The sequence below is a fragment of the Pterocles gutturalis genome, unplaced genomic scaffold (assembly GCF_000699245.1).
Source record: "Pterocles gutturalis isolate BGI_N339 unplaced genomic scaffold, ASM69924v1 scaffold50675, whole genome shotgun sequence".
NCBI lineage: Eukaryota > Metazoa > Chordata > Aves > Pterocliformes > Pteroclidae > Pterocles > Pterocles gutturalis.
This window is the reverse complement of record NW_010147769.1, coordinates 1-27,014: the sequence shown is the minus strand read 5'-3', so window position 1 is coordinate 27,014 and position 27,014 is coordinate 1. Positions and strand designations below refer to the sequence as shown.

General features: G+C 38.6%; 1 protein-coding gene across 1 annotated transcript; it reads left to right on the top strand.

The window, feature by feature from the left end:
* On the top strand, positions 1 to 26,257 carry LOC104457478 (MAP/microtubule affinity-regulating kinase 3; the record flags this gene model as incomplete). Its single annotated transcript, XM_010086145.1, has 11 exons — positions 1 to 192; positions 6,325 to 6,378; positions 13,780 to 13,828; positions 14,532 to 14,597; positions 17,105 to 17,175; positions 22,668 to 22,724; positions 23,715 to 23,951; positions 24,046 to 24,165; positions 24,887 to 24,986; positions 25,240 to 25,352; positions 26,104 to 26,257. Coding segments are annotated over 11 exons (1,213 nt in total), but the record flags the coding sequence as incomplete, so codon positions are not given.
* Positions 26,258 to 27,014: the final 757 nt, after the last annotated feature.

The window sequence follows — 27,014 nt, the reverse complement described above, 5'->3', positions numbered from 1 at the left end:
CACACGTCCCATGGAGATGGACGGCAGGAAGTTTCCTCTCGAACTGGGCGCTCTGGAGCTCGCTGCAGGAACTCTATAGCTTCCTGCGCAGATGAGCAGCCGCATATTGGAAATTACAGACTCCTTAAAACGATTGGAAAGGGGAATTTTGCAAAAGTAAAACTGGCAAGGCACATCCTAACTGGCAGAGAGGTAAAGCGATATGGGTGTAAACAGTAGTGAATTGCAGTAAGTGTGAAGGTTCTCCTAGAATAGCATCATCTAAGACTGTGAATGGTTAGCACATTTTACTAGGGATATTGCCACTGGTGCAGAAAAAAATAGAAATAGAAAACTAATTTTTTGGGGTAATGATTACAAAACAATTTATCTTGAGAATGGTCTCTTAAAATTGTGTTTTTGCCAAGTTCCTGTCCAACTGAATTGTGTTCAAGTCTGTTACTAGAATTCTCTGATAAATCCTCCATTCTCAAAAATGGGCTTAGTTTATGGCAATTAAATAAGCTTGCTGGAAAGACTGCCTCTTGATGTCTCTATACTGCACAGTGCAGGACTGTATTGGAAGGGAAGTCAGGAATGAGAACTAATACGCTTGGTTATGGTGCTCTGCTTGGTGTGAGTAGCCCAAATGCAGTATTTCTTTGCCAAAGCAGTGTATCTCCCAGGAGTTCTGCTAGTGTCTGCAGTGCTGGGCAGCCTTGGGAACACACTCTAGTTAATTCAGAGCTGGTTTATGTGTCTGTTTATCAGTGTTCCATGGTATAGACAAGCTTTCTCTTTTATCTCTTAATAGTGTCTAACTTGGCTCCATAATTAGTTGCTGCATGCCATTGCAATGTAATTAATAACTTGCACTTAATGATGGTTTTGATTTTGTGAGCTATAGTCCTGCTTGCTTGTTACGAGAAGGTGTTACGAGAAGGTGTTTCTTGGTGCTGTTTTATTAATAGCAACTCTGCATACTGAAAGAGGGAGAAATGCCTTGTTGACCTTTTCTTGACAAACCTGTCTAATGAAGTAAATGTTTGCTGATACCACCAAGGACTTTTAAAAGAAAGCTCTGTGGCTGACTGCAGCGCTTTAAGGGAATTTTTTTTTCTGAGCTAATACAGAGTTCAGTAGCACTAGGAGGAACAGAGTGGACATAATTTTGCAAGGTATCAGGAGGTTTTTGGGTTTTTTTTCGGTTTTTTTGGTGTTTTTTTTTAAGCTGACAGTTCCAGTGATCAGCAGTTGTCTTCTGGTGTTAAAGTTAGTGCTCATTTGTAGACAGAGTTTTTGGTTAATTGCTTTTCGCTTAAGTTCCTCCTCTTTTTACTGATACTTAACACAGGAAATGCAAGTACTTGGTTAGTATTTCTTTGCTATTATAGGTATAGAAGTTGGAGATGGGCATCATGTGTCACATGTTGCTTTGCAAAAATTAAAGTTTATTTTCTTACTTGCACATAACTGTGTGTTGGCCTCTGGTTCATTACTTTTGTTTGAAATTTTAATGAATAAAGTGACAGTGTAAGATCTTTGGCCAAATTTGGAAAGATTTAAGTACTAAGTTTCTTTAACTTTCATGGAATGGATGTTGTTAAATCAATTCAGAGCATAAGTACTTTCCAGGATGTGGGCACTGGTCCTGGTTACCTAGAATGAGTGACATTCCTTTGAAGGGAATGATTAAGCTAGTTGTATAGGAATATCTTGAAGATATTTTGAACTTTTTTTTTTCTTTGAAAGAGAAATGAGTAAAAGTTTATCTTCTTGCTAGGTGAACTGTGCAACATTGATAGTAACTACATATTTTAGATGTGTATGACCAGAATTGTTCACAATATTCAGGACGATGATTTCCTGGTGTCATTAATTTACAGAAGTATTTATCTGGTCAATCTTTAGATTATGCTAGCCTTTTTCTTGGCTGTCATGTTGATGTTTTTTCATCAGCAGCAGCACCTTGTACTTGGTTGAATCTTGCTTATTTTGCTAACTAATCTCCAAGGTTGTTTATATCAGTTTTCCATTGTATTTGATGGTGCATCTTAACTTGTTCAACAGACTTAATCATTATGGTTTGACTTCCCATGCCAAGGCCACTGATACAGATCTTAAACGAGATGAGTCCCAAGTCTTTTCCTTGAAAAACGCTCACATTTTTTTCCAACCTGATATCTCTTTAGCCTTTTTTTTTTTTTTTTTTTTAATTAAAAAGGCTCTGTGCACATTTCAGCTTATCTAGTTCAATTATTGCCATGCATCCTCCTAGATGAGGCTTTACAGTATTCCGGATAGTCATATCTTCTGTGTTCCCATTGGACACAATTCACTGTAGGAAAATATGTTGCATTTAGCCCTTCTGTCTGTTCCCTTGTTTTTTCCTTGCAAGTTTCGAGCTCAAGAATTTTATGGTAAATGGCTCTACTAGCAAATAAAAAAGTTAAGTCTGATAATTTCTGAACTTGTGCTGTCATTTTGTTCTTGATAGATGTTAGAAATCTCTGCATTGACCAGGCAGCACCCATCTTCCTGTATTGGTGATTTCCTGCTTTAGACACTCATTCCTGATGGCTGTCCTGTCGTTGTTCCTATTTTTTTTTCCATCTTATGTATCAAAACCTAAAATAAAATACCTAGCTTTGGGAGTCACACTTAAGTTGGTTTTGATCTCTACTGTATCCTTGTTGTATTTAAACCCTACTTATCTTTGTGTTATCTATGTGGCTATTCCTAATGTCCTTTTAAGTGTCTGGTTCGGTTTCGCTTTATGGCAATTCCTTCTTTATATCTCTGTGCTGATTAACTTCTAAATCATGCAGCAGATCAGCACTTTTTTGTCACTTCTTGGGAGGAGGGTATGTTTGTTCAAGCATTCTTCTAGGGTAGTTGCTCATCTCCTTGCATCTGGAGTCCTTCCCTATGGATTTCCCTGTTGCTTGAGATACAGCTTTCATGTTTCCAGCAGGAGTAAGTTCCAGGACTTTTGTTCATTTCCATCTTTAGTGAGTCTGCAGGATGTATGATGAGAGCCTAGCCTCAAATTACAGAAAGAGGAAAAGCCCTTCAGGGGATGATTCAGAACATCAGCCTAACCTGGGGGGTTGAATTGTCCTGCCAAGGAGTGCATAGCCTTCTGCTCACTGCACTAGGTCTGGTGTTTGGAAATACACTCCTTCGAGATCCTCTCTCTAGGAGAGTATTATTTGTAGTCTGTCTGCCCTTTCAAAACCAAGAATCTTAATTGTAAATCTGCTTTTGTTAATTCTTTGACTTTAAGCCATTTATTTTCGGTTGTAATTTATCAAAGGTTATTTCCTCTGACAAATGTTCCATACTTGCCAAATTTAATCTAAAAGATAAAACTACTTTTTGCTGTTACCGAGGTGGTTGGAATCACAGCCAAAAATACACGGATCCTTCTGTTCATTAAAGGCATGTGTACAGTTAATAGCCAGGAAGTTGAAGTTTCCTAGTGAGATGGGATTCTTTCAGGATCCAAGTCTGACTCCAAGGAATCTATTGTCATCTTCTTTCTGTTCTTCCCTTGGAAAAAAGTGAAATTTAAGAGAGAGAAAACATTATGAATGGTAGCAGTTTGGCCAATTTGCTTGATGTCTCGACTTTGATTGCTTTAACTCCGTCATCCAAGCCATGTAGGAGGAATGTTTTAAGTCATGTTACTGTGAATGGTGAAAGCAAAGCAATTTTAATTCTGCTAATGATCTTGCACAGAATATCGTGGCTGATGCAATGGTGTAACAGTGTAGGTGAACTTGCATTCTTCCATCACTGGCCATAGCTCGCAGTGAAACCATTCCAGGTTTGTGTAAAAACAGCGAAGTTTCTGCTTTGGAAGGCAGTTTGCGTTATTAACTATGCTTAGTAAAATGGAGGATTTTCTTTCTCAGGCTTGTCAGAGCTATTCTTGAGGGCAGGCTCCCTTTGCCTGTGATTTGGAGACCTTATCGAACAATTTCAAATCGCTCCCTGTTCTGATGATGGGTTCAAGCTCTCAAAGTCAGTGTTAACACATTGTACTCTCAGTGTTCATGTGGATAGGAATTCTCAAAATTCATCCTGCCTTTAAGGCTATAATTAGTGCACTGAAGAGGCCTGCGAGTTCACCTTTCAGAAAATTGAGGTGTGTACCTTCCTTGTATCTCCAGGGCTGAATTTGCTGGTGTCAGAGACCTCTCTGATCATCAGGCACCAATGTGCAGTGAGAGAGGTGACCTGTGTTTTGCTGAAACCCAATACCTTAAGACTTCATGGTTTGAAACAAGTTTACATCTTTCACAGATTGATCAGAATTTTATGGCCCAGAACACAAATGCAACTTTTACTGAGTGGAATGCACTTATCAAGCAAACAGCTGTGTTCTGTGGTGTAAGTAATCTTGAGACACCAGGTGACTTTCAGTTAACCTTTTCTGCTGTTGAAAAAGGCAGTGGTCACTCTACATCCAGTATGGATTTAAAAGAGATTGCACGAAGTGGGTAGCTTTGTTACCTTTGTGACAATAGTTCAATAGGTGTAAAGGTAGAGATAGAAATCTTTCTTGGTTTCATACACAGCTGCTAATATAAAAATACCTATTGCTTAATGTGTTTATCTCTTGTTTGTATTTTTGAAATGATTTCTCAAGGTTTTGCAATGGAATTTTGCCTCGGGAAATAGTGATCTTTAATTTCAGCATACCTTAGAAGAAAATACTCCCCAAAGCAAACATATGGCTTCTTGGTGACATCTCATCATATCTTGCATCTAGAAAGGCTCAAAATAAATCTTGAATCTCAGTCTCAGAAAACACCATATCCATCACAGAACTATGTGGTGCACTCAGGCACTGAACACTGTTTTCTCTTACCTTCTTCGTCATGACAATCCATCCATTTGAATGTAGTGAAAGAAAATCACTTTGATATAAGTTAGATTCTGTATTCCATATGTTGCCAACTCCAAGTTAATGAGATGACAAAAGTATCACTAAGTGATACAAGGAAATGGGAGCTGTGGCATGGGAAGGAGCAGCGTTTGCTATTTGAGACAAATATTCAAGGGGAATCGAAAGCCCTTGCTTCACACCAGTAAGGTATTATAATCAGCTGAGTTGCAGCATCCAGCTTCTTTGAGAGGCACCATCTCCTTGGCTTCTGCAGAGTTTTTTCTGGTATGTTTAGTCTCTAATTTAGAAAGGAAAAATACCAATTGGCATGTAACTTTCTAGAAAGATTCCAATTTCCTGTTCTAACTCATCCTGTCTCCAAACTGCATCACACTGAAACTCATCTCTGTTGCCTATTCATTGCCTTAGATCTTCAGGTTCTGACTAGTTACCATGGTACTGAATTTTTCTTTTGATTATGTTGTGAAATTTTTTTGTTCTTTAACATGTGTCAGGGAGTGTAGTGAGAGGACAAGGGGTAATGGTTATAAGCTGAAAGAGGGGAGATTTAGACTAGACATTAGGAAGAAGTTTTCACTGTGCGGGCAGTGAGGCACTGGAACAGGTTGCCCAGAGAAGCTGTGGATGCCCCATCCCTGGAGGTGTTCAAGGCCAGGCTGGATGAGGCTTTGAGCAGCCTGGGCTAGTGGAGGGTGTTCCTACCCATGGCAGGGGGGTTGGAACTCAATGATCTCCAAGGTCCCTTCCAACCCAAACCATTCTATGATTCTATGACTTCTGAGCAGTATTTACTGAAAAGATGAGAACCAGCAAAAGAATGAACTTAAACAAATTGTTGTACTACAGGCAATGGGTTTTTCTTAATGCAGAAGTGATATTTCTTTTCATATCCATCAGGGAGCAAATTGATACAAATATTCAGTGAATTTTCAAAGGAGAACTTAGTTCTTGCAAAAATCTGTGTGGAGGTACTTTCAGTTTACTTTGAAATCTCTGCTTTTAGAAGCATCTTCAGAAACTGCCAATGCCCAGTCAGTACTATGTAGCCTGTTGTGTAATTATACTGTGTAAATACTATCTGTAGGCACACTGCTCTCTGTCAGGGCACTGGCTGGTGTTGGAGCTTCCACTGTAATAATTTGATGGTCGTAATGTCAAGCAAAAGAATAAGTGAGATTCTCGTCTGAATATGCTTAAAATACCGGGGTTTTTTCCACTCTTCTATTTAGTTTGTTGCAGTAGAAGTAAATTACACTTTGGCTGTTAATTCTGAATGTTTTTAGTTTCAATGCAAGTGCATAATTTGCTGAAGAAACATGAGTGGTTTTTGTGTAATTTTCATGTTTTCTGTTTTTGTACTGGATTTTACCATCTTGTAATAACACTGCATTGTTCATATGGTGAATACTGATTATGAACTCTTCCTTTAGGTTGCCATAAAAATAATTGACAAAACACAGCTGAACCCAACTAGTCTACAGAAGGTAGGTTTTTACATTTACTCTTTCAACTGTATTGTAACTTGTTTCATTTCACCACCTACTTCCATTAAGCCCGAATGCCTGTGCTGGAGAATCTGAAGCATTGCATACCTTGCACACATCTAACTACTGTATTTAATAACTAGTTTTGTAACAGATACTTCTGACAACTCTGCAGTTCAAGATGAACTTGTACAGAGCTGTAAACTGAGAAAACAGTGGTGTTAGCCACTTCCTTTGCCTCCCAAGCATAGCTAACTCTGTAGAGAGGGCGTTCTTGGTTTGCTATCATGCCTCCATGTCTCCTTCATGCTGGTCAGTTTGTTGAAATCGCAAATACAAAGCTTATGTTCTGTCCTCTTACTGCCTCTGGAATGAAGGGCAAGCAGTATCTATGCCTTTCATGTAGTTTGCAGCAGAAAAGGTGTTGCAGTTTTATGCACCAAGTTGGAGCGTCGCTATTCTGGTTTCTTCCCTCTAGCCTCAAATGTTTAATGTGCTGTTACAGTTGTATTGCCTTATCTATTTTAGTAAGCAGTGATAAATCCTACTCTTTCATCAATCAAGCCAGTCTGCTTTGGAGCACCTGCAGGAAGTACATTTAAATGTCACTTTTACCTAGGACTTTTCTAACTCTGTCCTTTTAAGTGCTGCAGTCAAAGGCTTTTTGTTTACTTTTGGGTACTTTGATAAAAAACCTCCTTGCAGTATTTCTGTTTGAACGAGAGACTACCCAGAACCTACCTGCACACAAAATGAAATAGCATAACCAGAGTAAACTGGAGAATATAGACATTTGAATTTTATGCAAATACTAAAAAAGTTGTGTGACAAGATGTTTTTATCAAAATGAATGGTGCAAAAGTAAATTGGAAAAACACACAAGTTGTTACATTGTATGGGTTGGTTGAGAGGCAAAGAATAACCTACAGAAAAAAGACTTAGTCATCTGTAGCAACTTCTTACTGACTCTGTAGACTGGCTAAGGTAATGTGGTTCAAGTTCTCTCAAATTTTTTTTCAGTTTAATCCTTGAGGTTATTGGTAGTTGCTGGGTAAGCAGGGAGGAAATGAAATGCAAATTAGGTAATATGATGGATTAGATAAGGGTGATTTGTGTGGCAGATCTGTGCAACTTGGAATACCTGAAAAAACTGTTAAATGCTTGAAGCACTTGGAAGAGAAACAAAAGTTGTGTGATATGAAGGGGAGGGGTCAGGGCATGGGAAGAACACTCAGAGAAAAGTAGAGAGGCTGTTTTCAGACAAAAATGTAAAATCTTAGTTCTTCACGTGGTGTTATTTTGAGATTGGGCCGTAATGCTACCTTGAGCTCATATTCAGGTACAAAGCAAACCTTTTACAAGTAAGTCACAGGTGTTCAGTTGGCAAGGTGTGCAAGCTGGAAGTATGCTTGTTGGCCCTTTGCTTCCTGGGTCTCAGCCAGATTGGTGTCCACTTGTCTCCATCTCCTTTGTACTTTAGTTTTTATTGAGAATTTATAAAGTGTTATTTGTAAATTGTTCTTGTCTACCACTGGGTTCCTTAAATGTGAGTCTGGAAGAGTAGCACAAAATAGTGGGTAGAAAACAGATCAAATTTGGGGAGGGGGATTGCTAATGAGTTCACTTCTCTGAGCTCATTTGTTATATAAGCAGAGGAAAAATTTAGCAATATATATCAGTGTTCTCAGTTTAAAAATTTAAAGTAATTTTCTTAAAATTAAATGCCTGCTTGTCATAGTAAGCAGAGTGAATGCACAATGCACTACTTAACCAGTTTTGTTTTACCAAGGCTTTTTTTCCAAACTCGTACCCCTTTTCCCCCAGCACTGTCAGCAGTGCCATAGCCTTGGTTCATTTGAAGTCAACTGTGCACACGACCTGTAGATGCCGGGGAAGCCAAGATGGAAGTGCTTCTGATCTTGCACTTCTGGAGAGAGCGATAAAATATTTGGGGTATGGTGGCGAGGGAAGGGCTGTGCCAAGAAGAGGGTGTGGTATGCAGTGTCTCAGCTGCGGTGTACCTGCATACCCTAGTCATCCTTAGGGGGGGAAACAAATGGTGATTAAGGCTACTGGTTCTGATTTATTTGTATTATGTCTTCCATGCCGATGCTTCAGCTGCCAGAAAGAAGTTAACCTTAAGGACTTGCTTTGCCTTCTGGAGCAGTAATTCTTGGTATGGCCTCGCAGTAAACTCTGGGCGGCTGCTCTCCTGACAGCTCGATATTCAGCAGCGCAGCTCTTCAGAAGAGTCAGGTTTCTTGTCTGCTGCTGAGGAAGTCTGCGGTAGCCACATGCAGCTAGTCTTAACTGTTGTTTTAGGACCTGATTACTACTGTGCTGCTTGTGCTTAGTGAAGAGGAAACTATAACCAGTACTTCCCTGCTTTGAAAGAAAGGGAATTCTTAGAGCTTTTTTCCCTGTGCTGTTGGTGTTAGTCATAATTGCTATTCTCCACAAATGTACTTGTGTACCCGGTTCCAGTATCAGTCTCACTGGAAACAAGTGTTGGTGCTGGAGTAGTTCACTTCCTCCTAGACAAAAAAAACCAAACGTGTTTGTTGCTTTTTCTTTTGAATTAGCAATGCCATTACATGTAAGGTTTTAATAGCAAGCCCATGTAATAGCACTAAATTGCTTCTCGTTCTCTTTTTTTAGAACTTGGCTCCTCAGCCAAATATTTTTGTTCATTATGTGCAGATGTTTTGCTACTTGTTTCGGCCTTTTTTTTTTTTTGTTAAAGCTTTTTGAAGTTTTTAAACATCGATTTTACCATGCACCATGTCCTTTCTGACCATGTATTTATCAGTGTTTTTAAAACTGCAAGAAAAGGCTGAGAATTTTAAATGCCTAGGCTTTGCTGTTTATAACAAGCATTTTTTTCTGTTTTTGTTTTGTAGTTTGAGGCAAATTTGTATTGTGTAAAGGCTTCCTGCTTGAGGCTCCTATGTAGGGCATATTTCAGTGAGCAGTTGTGAGGAGGAGCCTAGTACAAAGGTAAATCTTGAGCTGGCTTGGGATAACATCTTTAAAAAACCCTCTCCTTTTGGAGGGAAGGAGGCAGGATATGCTGGTGCGCTGCCGCTGACTTGCTTTTTAGCACACGGAATTTTTTTCTATTTTTGAAATAGTTTGTTACTGAAAGTCTTGCAATAGCTAATGCAGGAACACTTCCAATCTGTCTTTTGCTGTGTTTGAAAAGAGTTGGCTTAAAAGATGGGTCCTTCTTTCCCCCCACTCCCTTGTTGTTTTGGATGTGTCAGCATAATGAAGTTCAAGTAAAAATGATTCAAGATTATTCCTCAGTATGTGTCTCTGCTTCCATTGCTAGTTTGTTGGGGTTTTTTTTGCTCAGTTTGTCAGCTAGCCGTATTAATTAAGTGTAATTCTTTCCCCATATCTAACATGGCTTACAGTCAAAGGACCAGACCACAATAAAGCTGAAAGCCATTTGTTTGGCAGATTAAGGATGTTTATAGGCATTGTAAACATTTGTAGAGCTCCTGTTGACGGAAAATGAGCTGTTCAACAAGTTGGGAGTAGTTTCTAATCTTGGTATTAGAAATTAAACTGATAAGCACTGGTTTTAGTTGATAGTTTGCCTTTACGGTCTCATTATGACAAGTAACTTCCTAAAACTAAGATGATAATTTTCTGAATTGAGAACCTCACGTTATGTCTGCTGATGTTACACCTTCTTCTGCATTCCTGTGGCAGAGAACCTGGGATGTGTGGGTTTTTGTCGTACCTGGCTGTTTGCAATGAATTTTACTGTGTGATGAGAATTAGTAATTTCGTAAACTTCATTTGCAAGAAGTTGATGCGTGTAATATTTTGGGGGAATGAAATCTGGGAAACCTTTTTTCAGCATACTGTGTGAAAGGTGTGTGGTGTTTTACATTCTATTCCTCTGTCAGACTATAATACATAACACAGTGTCAAGCATTTGCAGATATCCCTATGGAAGCTGCTGCCTGTGTCAAAATGCCAAACGTAACATTAAACTGACTAGGGGAGCACAATCTGAAGTGCATTTATGTAACTAAAATTATAATAAACAATTGTGTGATGTTTGTATCCTATTCTCAAGTATTTTTATTTTTAATTTCATCTGAAACAAAAAGAATATTTTCTAAAAAGCTTGTTTCTAGTCACCCACTTTAACAAATAGCTTGTATGTAGAAGCTACTTTTTGGCATGCTTCACTTGGATTAGTAAACAAGAGTAGTCCTCTTGTGGACCAATGTTACATTTAGGACAGCCCAAAATATGTTATGGGCCTGACTTTATCACATTGGACAGTAAAAGTGTACAGTGTACAATGGAGGAAGTAGCTAGCTCCAGCCAAGTCAGCATACTTTATTAGAAAAAAAATATTAATTTACATGATGGTACTGTGAATTTTAGCCTCGTTTTTACTGTCTTATTCTATATTGCCCTTGGTTGAGTGTTGTTGTTTGGTGGCACCAATTATTACTTTGCCTATATTCCCATACTTAATCCTGTGAGTGTATTTTTTTTTCAGGTGGGTGAGGTGATGATAAATAGGCTAACAGCTGAATAACAGCCAAGGTCTTCATCTGTGCAGCAGTGGAGTAGCCCTTGGAGAAAGTCTGACTCAGCAGGCTTTAGCTGAATATTGGGGGTGGAAGATATCAACAATCAATTGAGAGTGAATTAAGCAAACTGTCTTCAAAACTTGAAAAGCTGACCAGAGGCTTTCGGTCATATAAACTGTGTGATTAAAAGTATAAGTGGAGTATTCAGAATATATTATACACCAGTTCAGCTGAATTGAATTAAAAGTAAGAAAAAAATAGCTATAGATTCAACTGCTTTTGAATTTCTGATGATCAGAGAAAGACGGTGAAGTAGTCTACCTTGTCTAATTATTATGAAGAAGCTCCAGAAATAACATAGTTAAAGAAAAAGCAATTTACGTACCTCTCTGGAGAAAAAAGAAAACATGCACACATAGTTTTTTGAGAGTCTGTTTTGCATGGCCAAACGTTTACTTGATCAGTCAATCCTGATTTCGTTTAAGCAGCTTCTCATCTAGCAAAGTGTCAGGCATAGACCTGGATAATGATAATAAGATAATTAAAAGCATTTCAAGTGTGCCATTCACAGCTGTGGCTGTAGTGTGGGGGAGGAAGTATGTTGGGCAGTGCAATGAGGGTTGCTCCCCAAATCGTAGCCTTTACAGAAACATCAGAAAGAAGGGAATGGTTAGAACTGGTGTCCAAATTGTGCTCTTGTTTTTTTTAGTTTTAATTTTTTAAAAAATTTATTTAAATTCATCTTCCCTACCCCCCTGCTTATTCTTTCATTAAGAGACACAGGCACAAGGATTTTGTTTTGTTGACTCTTTGGTTGTTTTCTGTTTGTTTCCTATTTTGCTTATTTTAAAATTATTTTTATTGAGTAAGTACACCTCCAGATTTTTGAGTCATTAGTAATACGTGTAGACATCCTAAATGTCTTCAGTTTATCTGAAATCTGACCTGAGGCAAATCTTGCAGCAGCACTTCTTGCTGCTTTACTGTTAATAACAATGCTGTTATCTCTTATTTACAGAACTCTTTTCTTTTTTCCCATGTCTGCATTCCTGTGGAGCTGTGGGCTTTAATTTTGCTTTAAGTTCAATACAATCTGTTATGTTACTGGTATTCCTGTGGAAGTTGGTGTTAGGTTTATAATAAAACCACTTGATTACTCCCGCTACTTGAAGCATGCTATTAGAAAATAATGTCAACCCTCTGGAGTCTTAGGCTGGCGTGGGGCGAGCTGCAGAAGAAGAACAGCTATGCACTTGACTGCCATGTAGCGTGCTGCCTAAAAAGAGAATTCTTTGGGTTTTCTGAAGATGGTAGTATTTGCACTTTGAGGTTTTTGTAATCGTTTTTTATCTTGTGTCTTTTCTGGGAGAAGTGGGACTACTTTTACTTCATTTACTATTAACCAACTTCATTGAAAATAATGTTTTATATTGCAGTAACAACACCTGTGGCATTTTTTGGTATTAGCTTATGGGTTTATGGGCATCTTTTAATAGTCTTTCGCAGAAGAGGGTTTTCAGAGGTGAAAATAATTAGCACCTGATCAGTATTAGACTTTGCTTTCATTTGCAGTGTGTTAAATGTCGTTCCCATATTATCGTCTGGTTGCAGGAGGACAGAGTTTGCTTTGTGTGACAGGCAAAGGTGAACTCTTTGGAAATAACTACTCAAGCAGGACTCTTCTCACATGGGTGTTGGTGTCAGGGGGAAGAAGATCCTTGCAGTCAGTATGCGGTCTCTGGATGCAGCACCGTTGATGTAACATCATGCTGCAGCCTGACCCTCCTCACCCATCCTGCCATAAAGGATGTGCTGTGGTGGGCAAGGCAGCTGCAGCTCCAACTTAGAGATAGACTGGTTTTATTTGGGGAGCTGTGTGTTTTGTGAGATTTTCTGTTAAATTCCTGGACCTTGTGCGTTAATCTGTGTTAAAACCAGTGCTTGCATGAAGGGAAGCGGTACAGTCCTGTTGCATAGGAAGGTGGATGGTGAAGGGGATGGGAGCAGGCTGCTTGCTCCCTTTGACACTGTATCCTTGAAGTAATGGTTTTTCTTCTGTCTGCTGAGGATTGTTGGATCAGGAGAAGACTATTTGTTTTCTGCATTCAGCATGTTGTGCTGGCCGAGCAGGCTTGGAGGCTTGATGTCTGGTGGTGAGAGTCAGTGGGGCTGTGGTGACAAACCCAGGACTAGATGCTACTGTGCCTCGGTTGCCTTACAGGAACATTTCTGCAGGGCTGAAGGGGAGCCTTGCTTCACCATCTCTCCTTTAAACTTACTCCTTGGTGGCATAGTTGGATAACACTCTTTGTGCAATAAAAGCAGCTGTTTTTTCACCTGCGAGTTCTTGTTGTAGCACAGTAATTCCCTGACTTTAACGACCTACTGAAGAGTGGTGAATTTATTCTGGTAATGTAGCACAGGGGCCTTCAAAAGGTGCTCTGGGGATGGTTCCTGAAACTGTGGAAACAATGTTTTCTATGAAAGGGTGAAAGACTGGGTGAGATGCACTGACTAGCAAGAAGCTGCGTGGACTCATGATGCTCCTCTGGCCCCAAAAGTCTAGGAGCCACAGAGCTGGTATCACTTCTCTCCTGAGCTGTCTGGAGTGCTTTGTGGGTGCTTCAGGTTTTTGAGGGTTCGTTTATTTGGGGAGGGGTGTTAAAAGGAGCAGGCATTCAGCTCTTCTCTTCAGTAAGTGCTTATTTCATGAACTTCATTGAAATGCTAATAGCAAGGTTTGCCCTTTGTGTTTAAATAAGTATATCAAAATGATCAGGCTTTAGGAAGAATGGGTGTTACCTATTTCATTAATTTATTTCATGTTTTATGTTTATTTCAGCTCTTTAGAGAAGTAAGAATAATGAAGATCTTAAATCATCCAAATATAGGTACCTTGTTTCTTTCATATAATTTCCAACTCTGGAGAAGTGTTAGCATTTTCACTGTTACAATTGTTGTGGTATGAGTTTAAAAGATGATTCTGCACTAGGGTGTCGATTTACTGTAAAGTAGCAGTAACAAATACTTTTTCAGAGCCGTATGTTTAAAAATTTTTTTCTTGGTCCTGTTGCACAAAAATGCTGCTTGCACAGCTAAATGATAATTTTGCTCCTTTTTGGGTATAATATTGATTTTAACTGAAATCAAGCCCTCATTAAAAATAAGTATGAGCCAAAACCAAGAAGTGGTCAAGAAATTGTTCTGGGTTGTAATGATGCAGTGTTGTTACAGGTCTGTCAGCAAACTGACTGATAACTCGTTTGTCCTCACGAATGCTAGTTCAGTGCATAAAAATGGCTATTGCTGATGCTCAAATCTGGGGAAGTTCTGCTTAATTTAGTTACTTTTCCCAGGTAACAGAAGCAAAGTACTGTTTCTTGAGAAAACATTGTTCTGTATGACTTGACCAAGTGTATTACAGTGTTTCCCATTTAGGAAGATGAGACAGAAGAAGCTTCTTCAGAGTAATAGTGTGATATTGTCAAGCAGCAAGCAAATAGGGGTGTTTTTTTCTCTGACAGAATTCTCTGTGGGCTTAACATAACACTTATGCAACTAGTTAACTGATTAATATATGATTTTATTTTCTAGTGAAGCTATTTGAAGTCATTGAAACTGAAAAAACTCTCTATTTAATAATGGAATATGCAAGTGGGGGTAAGTACTGTGATGACACATGTAAACAAATTGCCAAGTGGGAGAAAGCACTTGTTTTCTTTAAAGTTTTTCTTTCTTTTTCAGCAAATATTAATGTCATGGTAGTATAAAATCTTAAGCAAAATCTTCAATATTCTCTAGGACTTCTTTTGGCAACATAGTTAATTATAAACTTCTAAAACCAGTTTCTGAACTTACTGCAACTTAATAATGTTTTCTTTGTTTGCACAACTCAAATTTAATGAGAATCTTTATTTGACTATTGATTGTTCCTGTCCGTAACAAATGCCAGCCTCATCAATTTATTGTATGCAGCTCCATACCTCTGGTGTCCTATTTTGATATTTGGTAAAAACATGTTCAGGTGAAAAATTTCTGTATTTCTTTATCTGTTGCTTTCAAAAGCAACTTTGTTTTTTTAGATGTCGATGACATTTGACATATGTTAATCACAGACATTCTGCTGTCAAGTATTGTTTGGCTTAGCCTTATGCTGTTTTAGGAGCAACTTGAAAATTTATTCCTGATTGCAGAGGGGGGAAAAAACCCACACATCATGCAATGTCAGATATTTTCACCAGAGCTAGAATTAAGGTATTTGGGCTTAAGTTACTCCTTGCTGCCTAAAACCTAATAGCACTCAGTTTGTCATTGTGACCCTTCAGCAGCAGCAGCTGGGAATCTCAAGTAGTTGAGGCTTTTCTTTAGTTTTGGAAGGAAAGAGACTTCAGAGAAAATCAGCATTGAATTCTGATTATGACATTAGATTATATGAAGTTTAACAAATGACTGTGAATCAGGTAATGATTCTTTACCTGCTGATGTTTTCTTCTAGCAGCTCCCTAAATGCTCAGACAAGATTTGTCTAAGCAGAGACAAAGTTGGCAAAATACCGTGAAAATATTGGTTAGTTCAGGTGTTTGTGGAGGCATCTCTGTGTGGTTTGATGGTACTCGAGTTAAAAGTGAAGTCCTATTGCCATCTAGTGATTAGCTTCTAGGAGGTAGAAGGGCCAGCGGTCCTCTGAAGCAGTGAGCATCTTTCTTAGGGTAATGGAGAGATACATACTGTACTGGTTTAAAAGGCTGTGAGCGGTACCTTTTTTGCACATGCTGTGTTATGCAAGACAGGAATGGCTGGTAATCTCAGGGGTAGGCATCAGTTTCCCATATATCCTCTTTGTCAAGGTACTGATCATGCGTGATGCGTGTGAAGACTCTGGCTGCAGATGAAAGAAACTATTGCTACAACTGCAACACTTTGCGTAAATTGGGGATATGTCTTTCTCTGGTGTAATTTTCCCTGATTTATGAACCAAGTGTTCAGGTTTGTTCAGGTTTGTTTTTGAAGAAACAGCTGTGAAATATAGCTGAGAGACTTGAGTGTTAAATAATACGCTACAGAGGGAAGTAAAGCTATTTTCTACAAAAATCCTGATGTTCCCTCAGATGTTGCTTTTCCTGCTGTATGACTGGGTTTTTTATTCCAATTTGGAGGAGTTGCTGCTTTTCAAAAATAAGTGTGATGTTCCTCAGCTCTTCCCTTGTGAGGTGGCTATCTGCAAAACAGTGGTTTCTTGCTCAGTAGATAATATTTAGACATTTGATCTACTTCTAACGTTTTTTTTATTAATTTTGCATATTAGCGAAGATTTTTTAAAACTGTGTATCGGTCTGGGTTTGTATGAGTTCTTATGTATGTGACTATTGTTTTTTAGTAAATAAAATGTGCTATGCTCTCACAAACATATTGAAGTTTCATGGATCAGTTGGCTGCACTTAAAGCTCAAACATTGTAGTCTGTATTGATGTGCTGTAAAATGACTGGATTGACTGATGGGGAAAAAAACCCAAAACACTACATATCTTTGGTTCTGGTTCAGTAATCTCCTTTAGTTGCCCACAGTCATACAACATTGGACTTGTTCAGGAGCAATCCTTCTTGAAGCATCTAACAGATCTGATGCTTGTGTGATAGATTATGGCAGTGTGTCCTGCTGTGCTCATTATTCTGACCTTCCTTGTGGGTACCTCTTCCACGCCTAGATTAAAGCTAAGATTTTTGATTTTGGCTAGAATATTTTTATACATGTGCACAAAGAAAAATTCTAGTACTGGTATGACCACATTTACAAATATCATCAGATGTTCTCACCTATGAAGCTTCTTTTTGTGGGGCAAAAGAAAACCTTGTGAGAAAGTTTGTGAAGGGGTACATGTCATCTTTATTTATAAAACCGAAGTATGGTGCTCAGTTTCTATTATAAATATTTGGAAGGAAATGGTTTTTTGTGTCTATATGCAGTCATTCATTAAGTCTTATTATTTTCTTGTATAAGAGGTGATAGTGTAGTAAATTGCATAGCAGTTGTGCCTTGTTCTCTTGAGCTAACCTGTAATCATAAACTTGAAGTACAGTCATTCCAGTGAAGCTGCTGTGGGCAACAGCTGGAGAGGAATCTCTAGATTCTGAAATCGGCATTAATGTGTCTTGTTATTGAATTGTAGGGGAAGTGTTTGACTATCTGGTTGCACATGGAAGAATGAAGGAAAAGGAGGCTAGAGCTAAATTTAGACAGGTATGTATAACATTCCTGTACATGAGCTTCCACCCTCCCCACCCTGTTTTTAATGATGAAATGAGTAAAAATACTGTCCTTTGCATTTGACTTCTAGCAGTGTTCAGCATGCTGTGGACTTGTAGCCATGAGTGAGAAAAAACTTGGGTTACAGTAGTACTTCGAAGGGGTTAGTAGACTATTCAGTGATGCTAGTTTCCTTAGCACTGTGTGCCAGGGTGTCCAGGAGTGACAGAATGCAGTGACTGCTTGATTTGGAAGTGTATTCTGTTCCAAAATTAATTTCCTCTGGATTGATTTCATATATCCTTAGTTCAGCTGGTCTGTAGCCTTTTGGAAGTTATTCAAATGTAGCAGACTGCAAACAGGCTGGTTTCAACATGCAGGCAGTGCATGTAACAGGCATCTGTACACATCCATCCACTTACATGACAAGATGCAGTTTAATAGTTCTAAAAAATCATGGAAAAGTAATTTCTAGGCTTGTTAGTTTAGCTTTCTTTATGATGGATAAACTGGCCTTGCACAGATGTTGGAGTTTCATTGATCTGTAAAAAGCATTTCCATTCTACAGTACAGCAGCATTCAACGTAACCAGATATTTTTGCATAACTAGTTAAAATTGAAATCTCTGCTCTCATAGCATCTGGAGTTTCATTTACAGATCTGATTGGTCCGATATACTTTGTTTTCTGCTCTTGCGCAGGAACTTGTAAATGCCTAGGTTATTTTCATCCCTTTGGTCACCTGGATAACCTAGATAATGTTATGATAAGTAATAAATATCAAAATTATGCTCCTGCTTAATGACACTTTAAAATAACGAATAGGAACAAGAGTGCTTTATTGAACGATATGCAGGGCTTTTAAACTGGTGAATTGTGGCAATGATGTGACAGTTTTGCTGTTGGAGGGGAGGATCTGACAGCTTCACTTCTTAAGTGTAGCCATACAAAAGTAGAAGAAATTTAATATAATATATGAGGCTTCCAGGAAATTAAGGACTTTCACAAAATGCCTTGTAAAGAAAACTTTTACCCTTCTCTAGTGTGGGTAGTGTGATCAAAAGGAACAATTTGGGAATTAGGAAACTGTGACACAACTGTTTTGCACCCTCTGTCTCATAGTAAGAATTGTGTGAAAGCAGTGTAAACAATGAGCTCAGAAGTAGCAGTGAATGTGAAGAAAAATAGAGACGTATTTAACCCAACATAAGGAGGCAACAAAAGCATTTCTGTGAAATCCTTGTTCTTTTGTTTTCTCATCTCTTTAAATCTTATAAATCTTTTGAAAAAAGAAAACAAAACAAAAACCACCAAAAACCAACCAACCAAACAACACAAAAAAAGCAGCTGCAGACTTCATATCCCCAGAAGTGATTTGTGATTTCTGGAGCTATACAACTTGATAGTAAGGAAAATTTTTCTTCCTCTTTAACAAAATCTTCTGTGTCTTTTTAAAGCTGCTTCCCTCCCTTTCGTATGCTGACAGGTAGAGAACTTTCCTTTGTGATTGAGGATTTCTGGTATGTGTTTCTGTGCTGTGTTGGGCTAGATGTGGTGGGTTGTGGAGCAGTCGTTCCCACTTCAGCCCTCTTCTAAATCCCAGACTGTTGCCTTGCTCTTTGTAATGTCACTTGAAGAGCTTCAGAGTAACTTGAGAGCATTTGCTGTTCTCTGTCAAATGTGAATGTTAAAAAATTCTACTGGTATGGTTCTCTGCTCTTTGTCCTCAGTTTCTTTTATCAGGAGTTGTGTGGAAAAAGATCTTGTATTAGTTCTATTGAAATTGCACGTTTGTTCGACAGTTACCTATTTGTTTTTCTAACAGTTCAACTCCCCTTTAAATAAAAGCTTGTGGAAACAGGTCAAACATGTTCTACAGGTACACTTAGTGCTTAATTTTATGGTATAATGTGGGTAGTACAGGACACATGTAACTTCAGTTTTCTAGAACAAATGTGAAGGGAAACAATTTAAAAGGTAGTTACATGCTGAGCCAGGTATTTGACCCATCAAAAGTTGACTTTATGTACTTTAGATTCTCAGCTAGAATTTTATTTTTTGTACTTTAGTAGACTAAATGCTATTCATAAAGATATGTAGATAGCCTCATTTGAATCCACTGAAACACACAGAAGTATATTTTCAGTTTCTTATAAGTCTTGTCTCCTGGCGTAGGCAGCTGTGCTCCATCTTCCCTCAACAGCTGACTTCCCGGCTACCAAGCTCAACCAATTTTAGAGGGCCTTGAACTCAAAGATGGGAGGTTCTTGAAAGCCTCAGAAGCACGAGTGCCTGGAAAAAAAGAGAGGACTCTAGTAATAAGCTGAGGAGGGAAACAGTAGGAAGAGCTCATTGCGCTTTGCTAGGGAGAAGAGCATGCACATGGGACAGAAGTCAGGCAACTTTGGTCAGAGCTCAGTGTTTATTAGATGTTAGGACTCTGGCTGTGGGACAGTGTCGAAGGAAACCAGATCTTACTGGGTTTACAGGTCATAAAACTATTCATTTCACCTTACTGTAGTCCCAGAATAGCTTCATATAGCTTCTAGCCATTGTTGGAGGGAGAACGCTCTCTGTAGACTTTTCATCTGATTCAGTGCAGCTGTTCGTATGTTAGAGACTTATGACATAATAGGGATTTCTTTTTTTTTTTTTAATTCACTAACTGGTTTAACAGGCAGTGGCTCTCTTTAAACTGAAGAAACAGTTGTGCCATGGTTTTGAGCTTAGTTCTTACAATAGGTTGTATTATATCTTGTTTTCAGATCATGTTTCTTCTTTCAGTAGATGTGATTTCTGGATCAAACAATTGTGCTTTATCTGAAGAGGCACTTCCTCTCTGGCAGGCAAAGAGCAGGGTTTGGTAATTCTCCCCTCTTTGCTTGTTAAAAAAAAAAAAATTCTCCCTTTTTGTTACACATACAGTTAATGTTTTTAGCAGGAAAAAAAGAGTTTAAAAGACAGTGATCATATTATTCCTGTCACGCTTGACAAGGAACACAGGAGAGGGTACAAACACTAAAAATACAGCCATGCTCTCTGCAGTTCTCCATTTCAAGCTCCTTTTGTGCAGCCATGTGTGAGAAATTCAAATCCAGAACGTTTTGCATTCTTTATGTCACCTTGTTTTTCTTCCCCTATTACAGGCTTCCAAGCAGTTCTGGTTCACTCTTACCATCCTTTTTTCCATAGGAAAATCTGCATATCTGGATAGGAATGAATGCAAAAATGGGAAGGCAAGACTCAGGGCAGGGGGTCTCCCAAAATCCATGTGTATTAATTCCCTCTCTTCCTTTACTGCAGCTGATGAGATCTGGCCTCCTAAAGTCTTCCCACTATTTCCCTGCAGATCAGTTTAGAATTTTTAATTCTGGTAGATGTTAGGACAGATCTTGGAAAATAAAAAAATCCACAAAATGCCTTTTACTTGTATGTTCCAGTTGGAAAACAAAATACTCATGGCAGTGTGGAAGGGACCTTGAGAGGTCATTTATCTATCCTTTTGTCATTTAATCCTTAATGAAGAATAGCTTCTCTGCCTAGAGATAACTTGTTCTAACTTGTTCTTTAAAACCTGTGATTATACAGATTTTTTTAAATCCCTCCCAAGAAATGTATTTCAATGCTCCAATTGTTACCTTTAGCAAAATGGTCTGCTGTTTCTTCCCCTTGTCTCCCCGCCTGCCGAGCATCAGTAGATTTCCCACACAAGTAGGTTGGGGTGAGGGGGCTGTCAGTGGAAATAGTGATGGAAGGTGGAAGGCAAGGGACTCAATCCAGTACAGCCATGCTGTGTGCTATTTTTCGTTGTTTTGACTGCTGATCTTCAATTATTAATGTCATACACATTGCATTACTTCCCTTCCATTTAGATGGGACTCGCTTCTGCAGTCTCTGTGCTATCCTGTTGCAAATCAGAGTAGTTCAAAAGCATCTCCAAAGGAAACTACTGATTGATCATCTGCTAGAACTTCCCCTGTAAGACAGCCAGAGTAAAAGCAGTCTAGGAGCGAACGGTATAGTGCCGTGTCTCTGCAGTCCCAAATAAAGCATGGGGTGTTTGTCATGCTGTCGGCCTTGGAAGCCCTGCAGAGTGAGCTTGTGACTGGTGCTAAAGTAATGGTAGCAGAGAGGAAAAGGAAGGGAAACCAAAAGAATGGTAGAAGTGGTGGCGTGGGAGCACTTTGGCAGTTTCTGTAAAAGGCTGAACTTGGTATCTGAAAGAGGGAGACAATACATAAAGGAACATGCAAAACCAGATAGGGAATGGAAATATTTCAACTTTTCATAGACTGCTTGTTTTCTAAGGTGGCATTTTGCATGTGTGTAATTCAGTAATACCCGGTCACAAAGATCATAATATTGGTGCTTAAGTTTTCAATGCAAAATTGACTGGTAGGTCAGTTCTTTGACCTACCAAGAACCTTATTTTCACCTACTCTAAATACTGAGGAGGAGAACCATTGGTTCTTACCAGCACAAGACGATCCTTATACTAAGGTGGCCAGTCTGATAATGAGTTACTTTTTGTAACAGTAATGATACCTCATCTTTCTGTGTTGGAAATCTTCTTAATCTTGAACAAAGAATGGAAATACATTTATTTAAGCATCGTTATTACATTAAATTATTTTTATGTGCAGTTCCACTTATTTTAAGAAGTCATAACATCTGCCTCAATTCTGACCATGTATGCATGACAATAAAATGTGTTCGACCGCATTTGTGATCCTGTAACAATAACACTTTATCCATCTTTTCTGTATACATAATGTTCTGCAGCAGTGCATATGACTCTAAAGCAATGTACTAGGACACTGTACTGTGTAAATAGCTAATATAGTTTGCTATATAAAGCAGAAAATACTTAATGATATCTGGAAATGACAATGGAAGACATTATTCCGTTACACTTGAGACACAGAGAGTTTTTTCCATTGAGCTTGCTACTCTTGTACAGTATAAAAAATACAATAAACCACATGTGCTTAGACAGCAGACCTCTGTCAGATGCACAGTTGCTTCTCACTGCCTAAGTTTTGACAAATAAGCTGTTGCCCGGTAGTTTCTCCAGTAGCTAAGCCCATTTCTTGCCATTTTCTCCCCATGCTGCGGCATGAAAAATCACCTGCGGAGAGGGACTGGAAAACTTCTGTCTAGAGGGAAAGCTTTTATAGCTGTTTACAATATTGGAATGGAAATACTTCAGTAACCTTTCTGAAAGTCATTGCTTCTACTGGTCTATAATTAGCCACACAGAAAAAACAAAATCCTCTTTCAAGTAGAGTAGAAACCAAATAGATCAAATAACAAACACCTAGGATATTTAACAGCTTTCCCCCAGATACGCTGGTCACTGTAGCAGTTGGTTACATAGCTCGGAATGGATAAGTACATGTCAACTTAGTAATAAATGTTGAACTTTTTGATTAAAACTTCCATTTCTTTGAGATGTCACTTATATAATTGGGCTTGTTTTCTGTCCAGATAGTATCTGCAGTGCAGTACTGCCATCAAAAGCATATTGTTCATAGAGATCTCAAGGTGAGTAGGAAGAAGTGTGTGAAGACTGTGTGCCAGCTTCTGTACCTATGGGTGTGATCTTTATTGTGCAAATAAAATTGTAGTGTATAGTAAGCTTTCTGGTGTGGTTTGGTTTTGGGGGGTTTTTTTGTTCATTTTTTTGGGGGGCTTGTGGGGTTTTTTTTGCATGTGTTGTAACAAGTTTTGAGGAATATTTACAGCATCAAACCATTTAAAATAAAAGGAAGAGGATTTGTAAGGCTTTTAAATATATTAATTTAATGGCTGCTGAAAGATCGCCTCTCAGCCTATGGTCAGATTCAAATCTGATGCAGGTCGGTGTTAGCTGAGAGGTCTTTAAAAAAACCAGCATAGTTTGATAGAGGTATGACAAGTTTTGGCCTTGAACAGAATGAACTATGTGGTGATGATGATGATTGTGATGATGAAACTGAAGTATGGCTTCTTTGTAGCCTGGCATGGAATGGTATATCCCTTCTTTAAACTGTGCCTTTTGTATTAATAATGTTGCTACATAACTTGTTCAAGATATCATAGCTTTGTAACTTAAAAACAACAAGAAACACCATAAAACCCCCAAACCAGCTAAATACCACCAACAAAAAAAAAACCCACTTGGAAAAAGTTTAAAGGTTATATGTATTACCAAACGTTTGCAAGAATGCCACATAAAGTATGGCTAGTGAGACTGTATCTTCTTTTCATCTTAATAGATCAAAAATATAACTTACAATAGCTCAGGATGCATTCCTGTGTAGAAAACATTTTACAGGTAGCATAACAGCTCCCATTGTCTGAAGCCATTGTACAGAGATTTTTAAAATAGGGGATATGTGAATGCTAGACTAAAGCATACCTAAAGACCTTGCAAGGAAGGGAATGTTAACAGATATTTCGGCTTTTTTGCATTTTAAGAATGAGTAAAATGATTAATAGCATTTTAAATCAAGTATTTTAAGTTCATCTTACGAACTATTCTTTCTCTTCCAGGCTGAAAATCTACTGTTAGATGCGGATATGAACATTAAAATAGCTGACTTTGGTTTTAGCAATGAGTTTACAGTTGGAAATAAACTGGACACCTTTTGTGGCAGCCCACCATATGCTGCTCCAGAGCTTTTTCAAGGGAAGAAATATGATGGACCTGAAGTAGATGTTTGGAGTTTAGGTGTTATTCTATATACCCTTGTGAGTGGATCTCTTCCTTTCGATGGACAGAACTTAAAGGTGTGTGTTTGAAGAACATGTTGGGTGTGTGTACCTAATGTTTTGAGTGATTTGCTACTTACAACTTAATGTCTGTTCTTCTTCTGTTACCAAGGAACTTAGAGAACGAGTGCTAAGGGGAAAATACAGGATTCCTTTCTACATGTCCACAGACTGTGAAAACCTCCTCAAACGTTTCCTGGTGCTAAACCCAACAAAAAGAGGCACTCTAGAGGTAATGCCACAAATAAGATGCATCAGAAAGCTAGACATTAGATTTTGCAAACTATGTTTTTGAGCTGTAACTTATTATTGTCATACTGTTTCTAAATATTTGGAGTGGGTTCGGGGGGCGTGTTGAGGAAAGCATATGACTTTTTTTTTTTTTTTAAGATTTTGTTTTTCTGGGGTTACAAGGCACCTGACCTCCTTAGTTACTTTCAAAGTGAATGTGAGACTACACTGCATATGTCGTATAACTTTTTCTTATGGTTACTTTGTGGATTCCTGCATTAATGGATGATCCACCCAGGGTATTTTCCACGTTTTCAAATGTGAACTGGAAGTATTGACTGCTAGGTTATGGTGTGTTTGCCTTTTGCCTGCATTTTAAACCATCATGGAGGAGAAAGGCCAAAACAGTACTGGCTTCTGAGGACTTCCATAGTCAAGCCTGGACCTGCTAGACTTGTCGCGCTGTTCCTGGTCTGTGTTATGGGCTTTTAGCTTTCAGCTATGTGCTAGAATGCGGCTGATTGGGAAGCAACTTGGCTTGGATGTGCATTGTTGAGTCTCCTCACTGAAGCAAAACAAGACTGAATATGTGCTGGGGCTTGTTCTGAAAAAGAAAAATTCGAAAAGGCCTTAGTTTTTGGTAGATAGGGGAGTTGTTCTTTCAACATCTTTTTTTCTTTGCTGGTAAGTGTACTGTACTAACAAATGCCTTTCTTTTATAGCAAATTATGAAGGACAGGTGGATCAATGCAGGGCATGAGGAGGATGAACTTAAACCTTTTGTTGAACCAGAACTAGACATCTCGGACCAGAAAAGAATAGGTAATCAACTGTTTTTCAGAATATGATACTGTTGGCGTGTGAGCGGTTTGTTTTTTTTCCCTCCACCACTCTGTATTTTTTTGCCATTTAAAAGATTAGTTACTTTTTCCAATATTGATATTTCATCAGGCTCGTGCTCTCTCACTTAATCGTTTTGTTTAAATGTTCCATTCTTTCTCTTGAACTTAAACACTCTGACAAGCCTAAACATCAGAGTATTTCTGTTACTTACAGAGTCTGTGTTTGGTTTTAGATATTATGGTAGGAATGGGTTATTCTCAAGAAGAAATTCAAGAATCCCTTAGTAAAATGAAGTATGATGAAATCACAGCTACATACTTACTGCTAGGAAGGAAGTCGTCAGAGGTAAGTACCATTCTTACAAATGCAAAGAAACAAAGCAATCAGAAGTGTCCTTAGCAAAGTTAGAAGCAAAAATTAAGTCAGTAACTATAGGCATTGCATTCCTTCTCAGAAGTCCATTACACTTGAAATCACATTGCTCTAATCATCAGTGTCAACTGTCCAAATGATGCTGTTTGTTTTCACCCTGATCTGAGACTCTTGCCTTTAGGCTCCCCAAAACTACCCTGCTTGCTCCACAGTTACTCCTCTGAAGGACTTTGTATGCCAGCTACTGTTCTGTCTAGTCTGGGAGCTCAAATGTGAATGTGCAAGCTGTTCTAAGAGAACCAAGGAGCAGGACCAGTCAACCTAAAAAAGTTCTTGCCTTCTAAGATTACCTTTCCATGTGATTGTGAGAGGGCTTGGCATAAGTAAGCTGTTCTTGGTTCCTCTGCTGGAGGAGTTGGGTGTGGTGGCTTCTACTAAATGTATCCTCTCTTCCTGCTATAATCTTAGACAACTCTGAGGAGAGAGTACTGAAAGTAGAAATGGATTTTCTCTATCTGATGGTCCTTTGAGGAGCTGCAAATTCCACTGAGTTTCACCTAAGATAGTTGCACAAGGATCTAAGAGAAGTTGGAGCCTCTAAGCAACTTCATTGCTGTCACAAAATTTTCTATGTACCAGAGCCATCTTCCTTCTGCCTCCCTATTATTGCTCCCATAATGTGGTGGATGTTTAATTTGTTTTAATATTCTCATTTATATTGTAGTTGGATGCAAGTGATTCAAGCTCCAGCAGCAATCTTTCACTTGCCAAAGTTAGGCCAAGTAGTGATCTTAATAATAGCACTGGACAATCTCCTCATCACAAAGTTCACAGAAGCATATCTTCTAGCCAGAAACAGCGACGGTACAGTGATCACGGTGAGCAATTCTCATTTTCACTGTTGCAGAATGTTCAGCTTTTGAGTTTGTCTCCATCCCCCAAAGGTAAGGAGGATGACAACAGTGTAGCTCACAGCATGGTGGTTAAATAATTTACTGGATAACAAATTTTTTTTAAAATGGATTTTGTTATAAAGCCTTCAAAAACAGCTTCTAGAGGAACACTGAATACACCAACCTAATTCTCTTATTCTGTCTTGGGTCCTCCCTTGCATTCCCAACTGTGCTGGGAAAGTGTTGCTACACAAATTGGAGAGTGTGTTGCAACCCCCTTTTTCATGAAAAGCACACCACTCCTCCTCCATGCTCTTGTATGTCTGTTCAGCTTTTGTTTTATTTTGACACTAGTAGGTCAGCTTGTGTCTAAAACTTGAAAAAATGCCAGTTTGCCAATATTTCTTGTTTCCTGTTTCCGGAGGGTAGTGTCATTTGATTGTCCTGCAGGAATTAAATTTCTAAAGATCAGTGACTCAGACAAACTTAGAATTCTTCTGCTTAATGAGTCTGCAAGATAGTAGCTTAGGGTTTTCTAAATATCTTCAACATCTTCCTGCTCAGACACTAACTCATAAAGGGAGGCTCTGTTGAGGTCTACTTTTAAATACTTCAAGTTCATTCAGAGGTTGCTTTCCTTGGGGAGTCTCCTGGGATGGCAGTTATTTTGTTTTGTGATGCTTTTAAATATATTTTTATAAATGCAATATATATATATATAATTTTTTTATACATGTCTGTT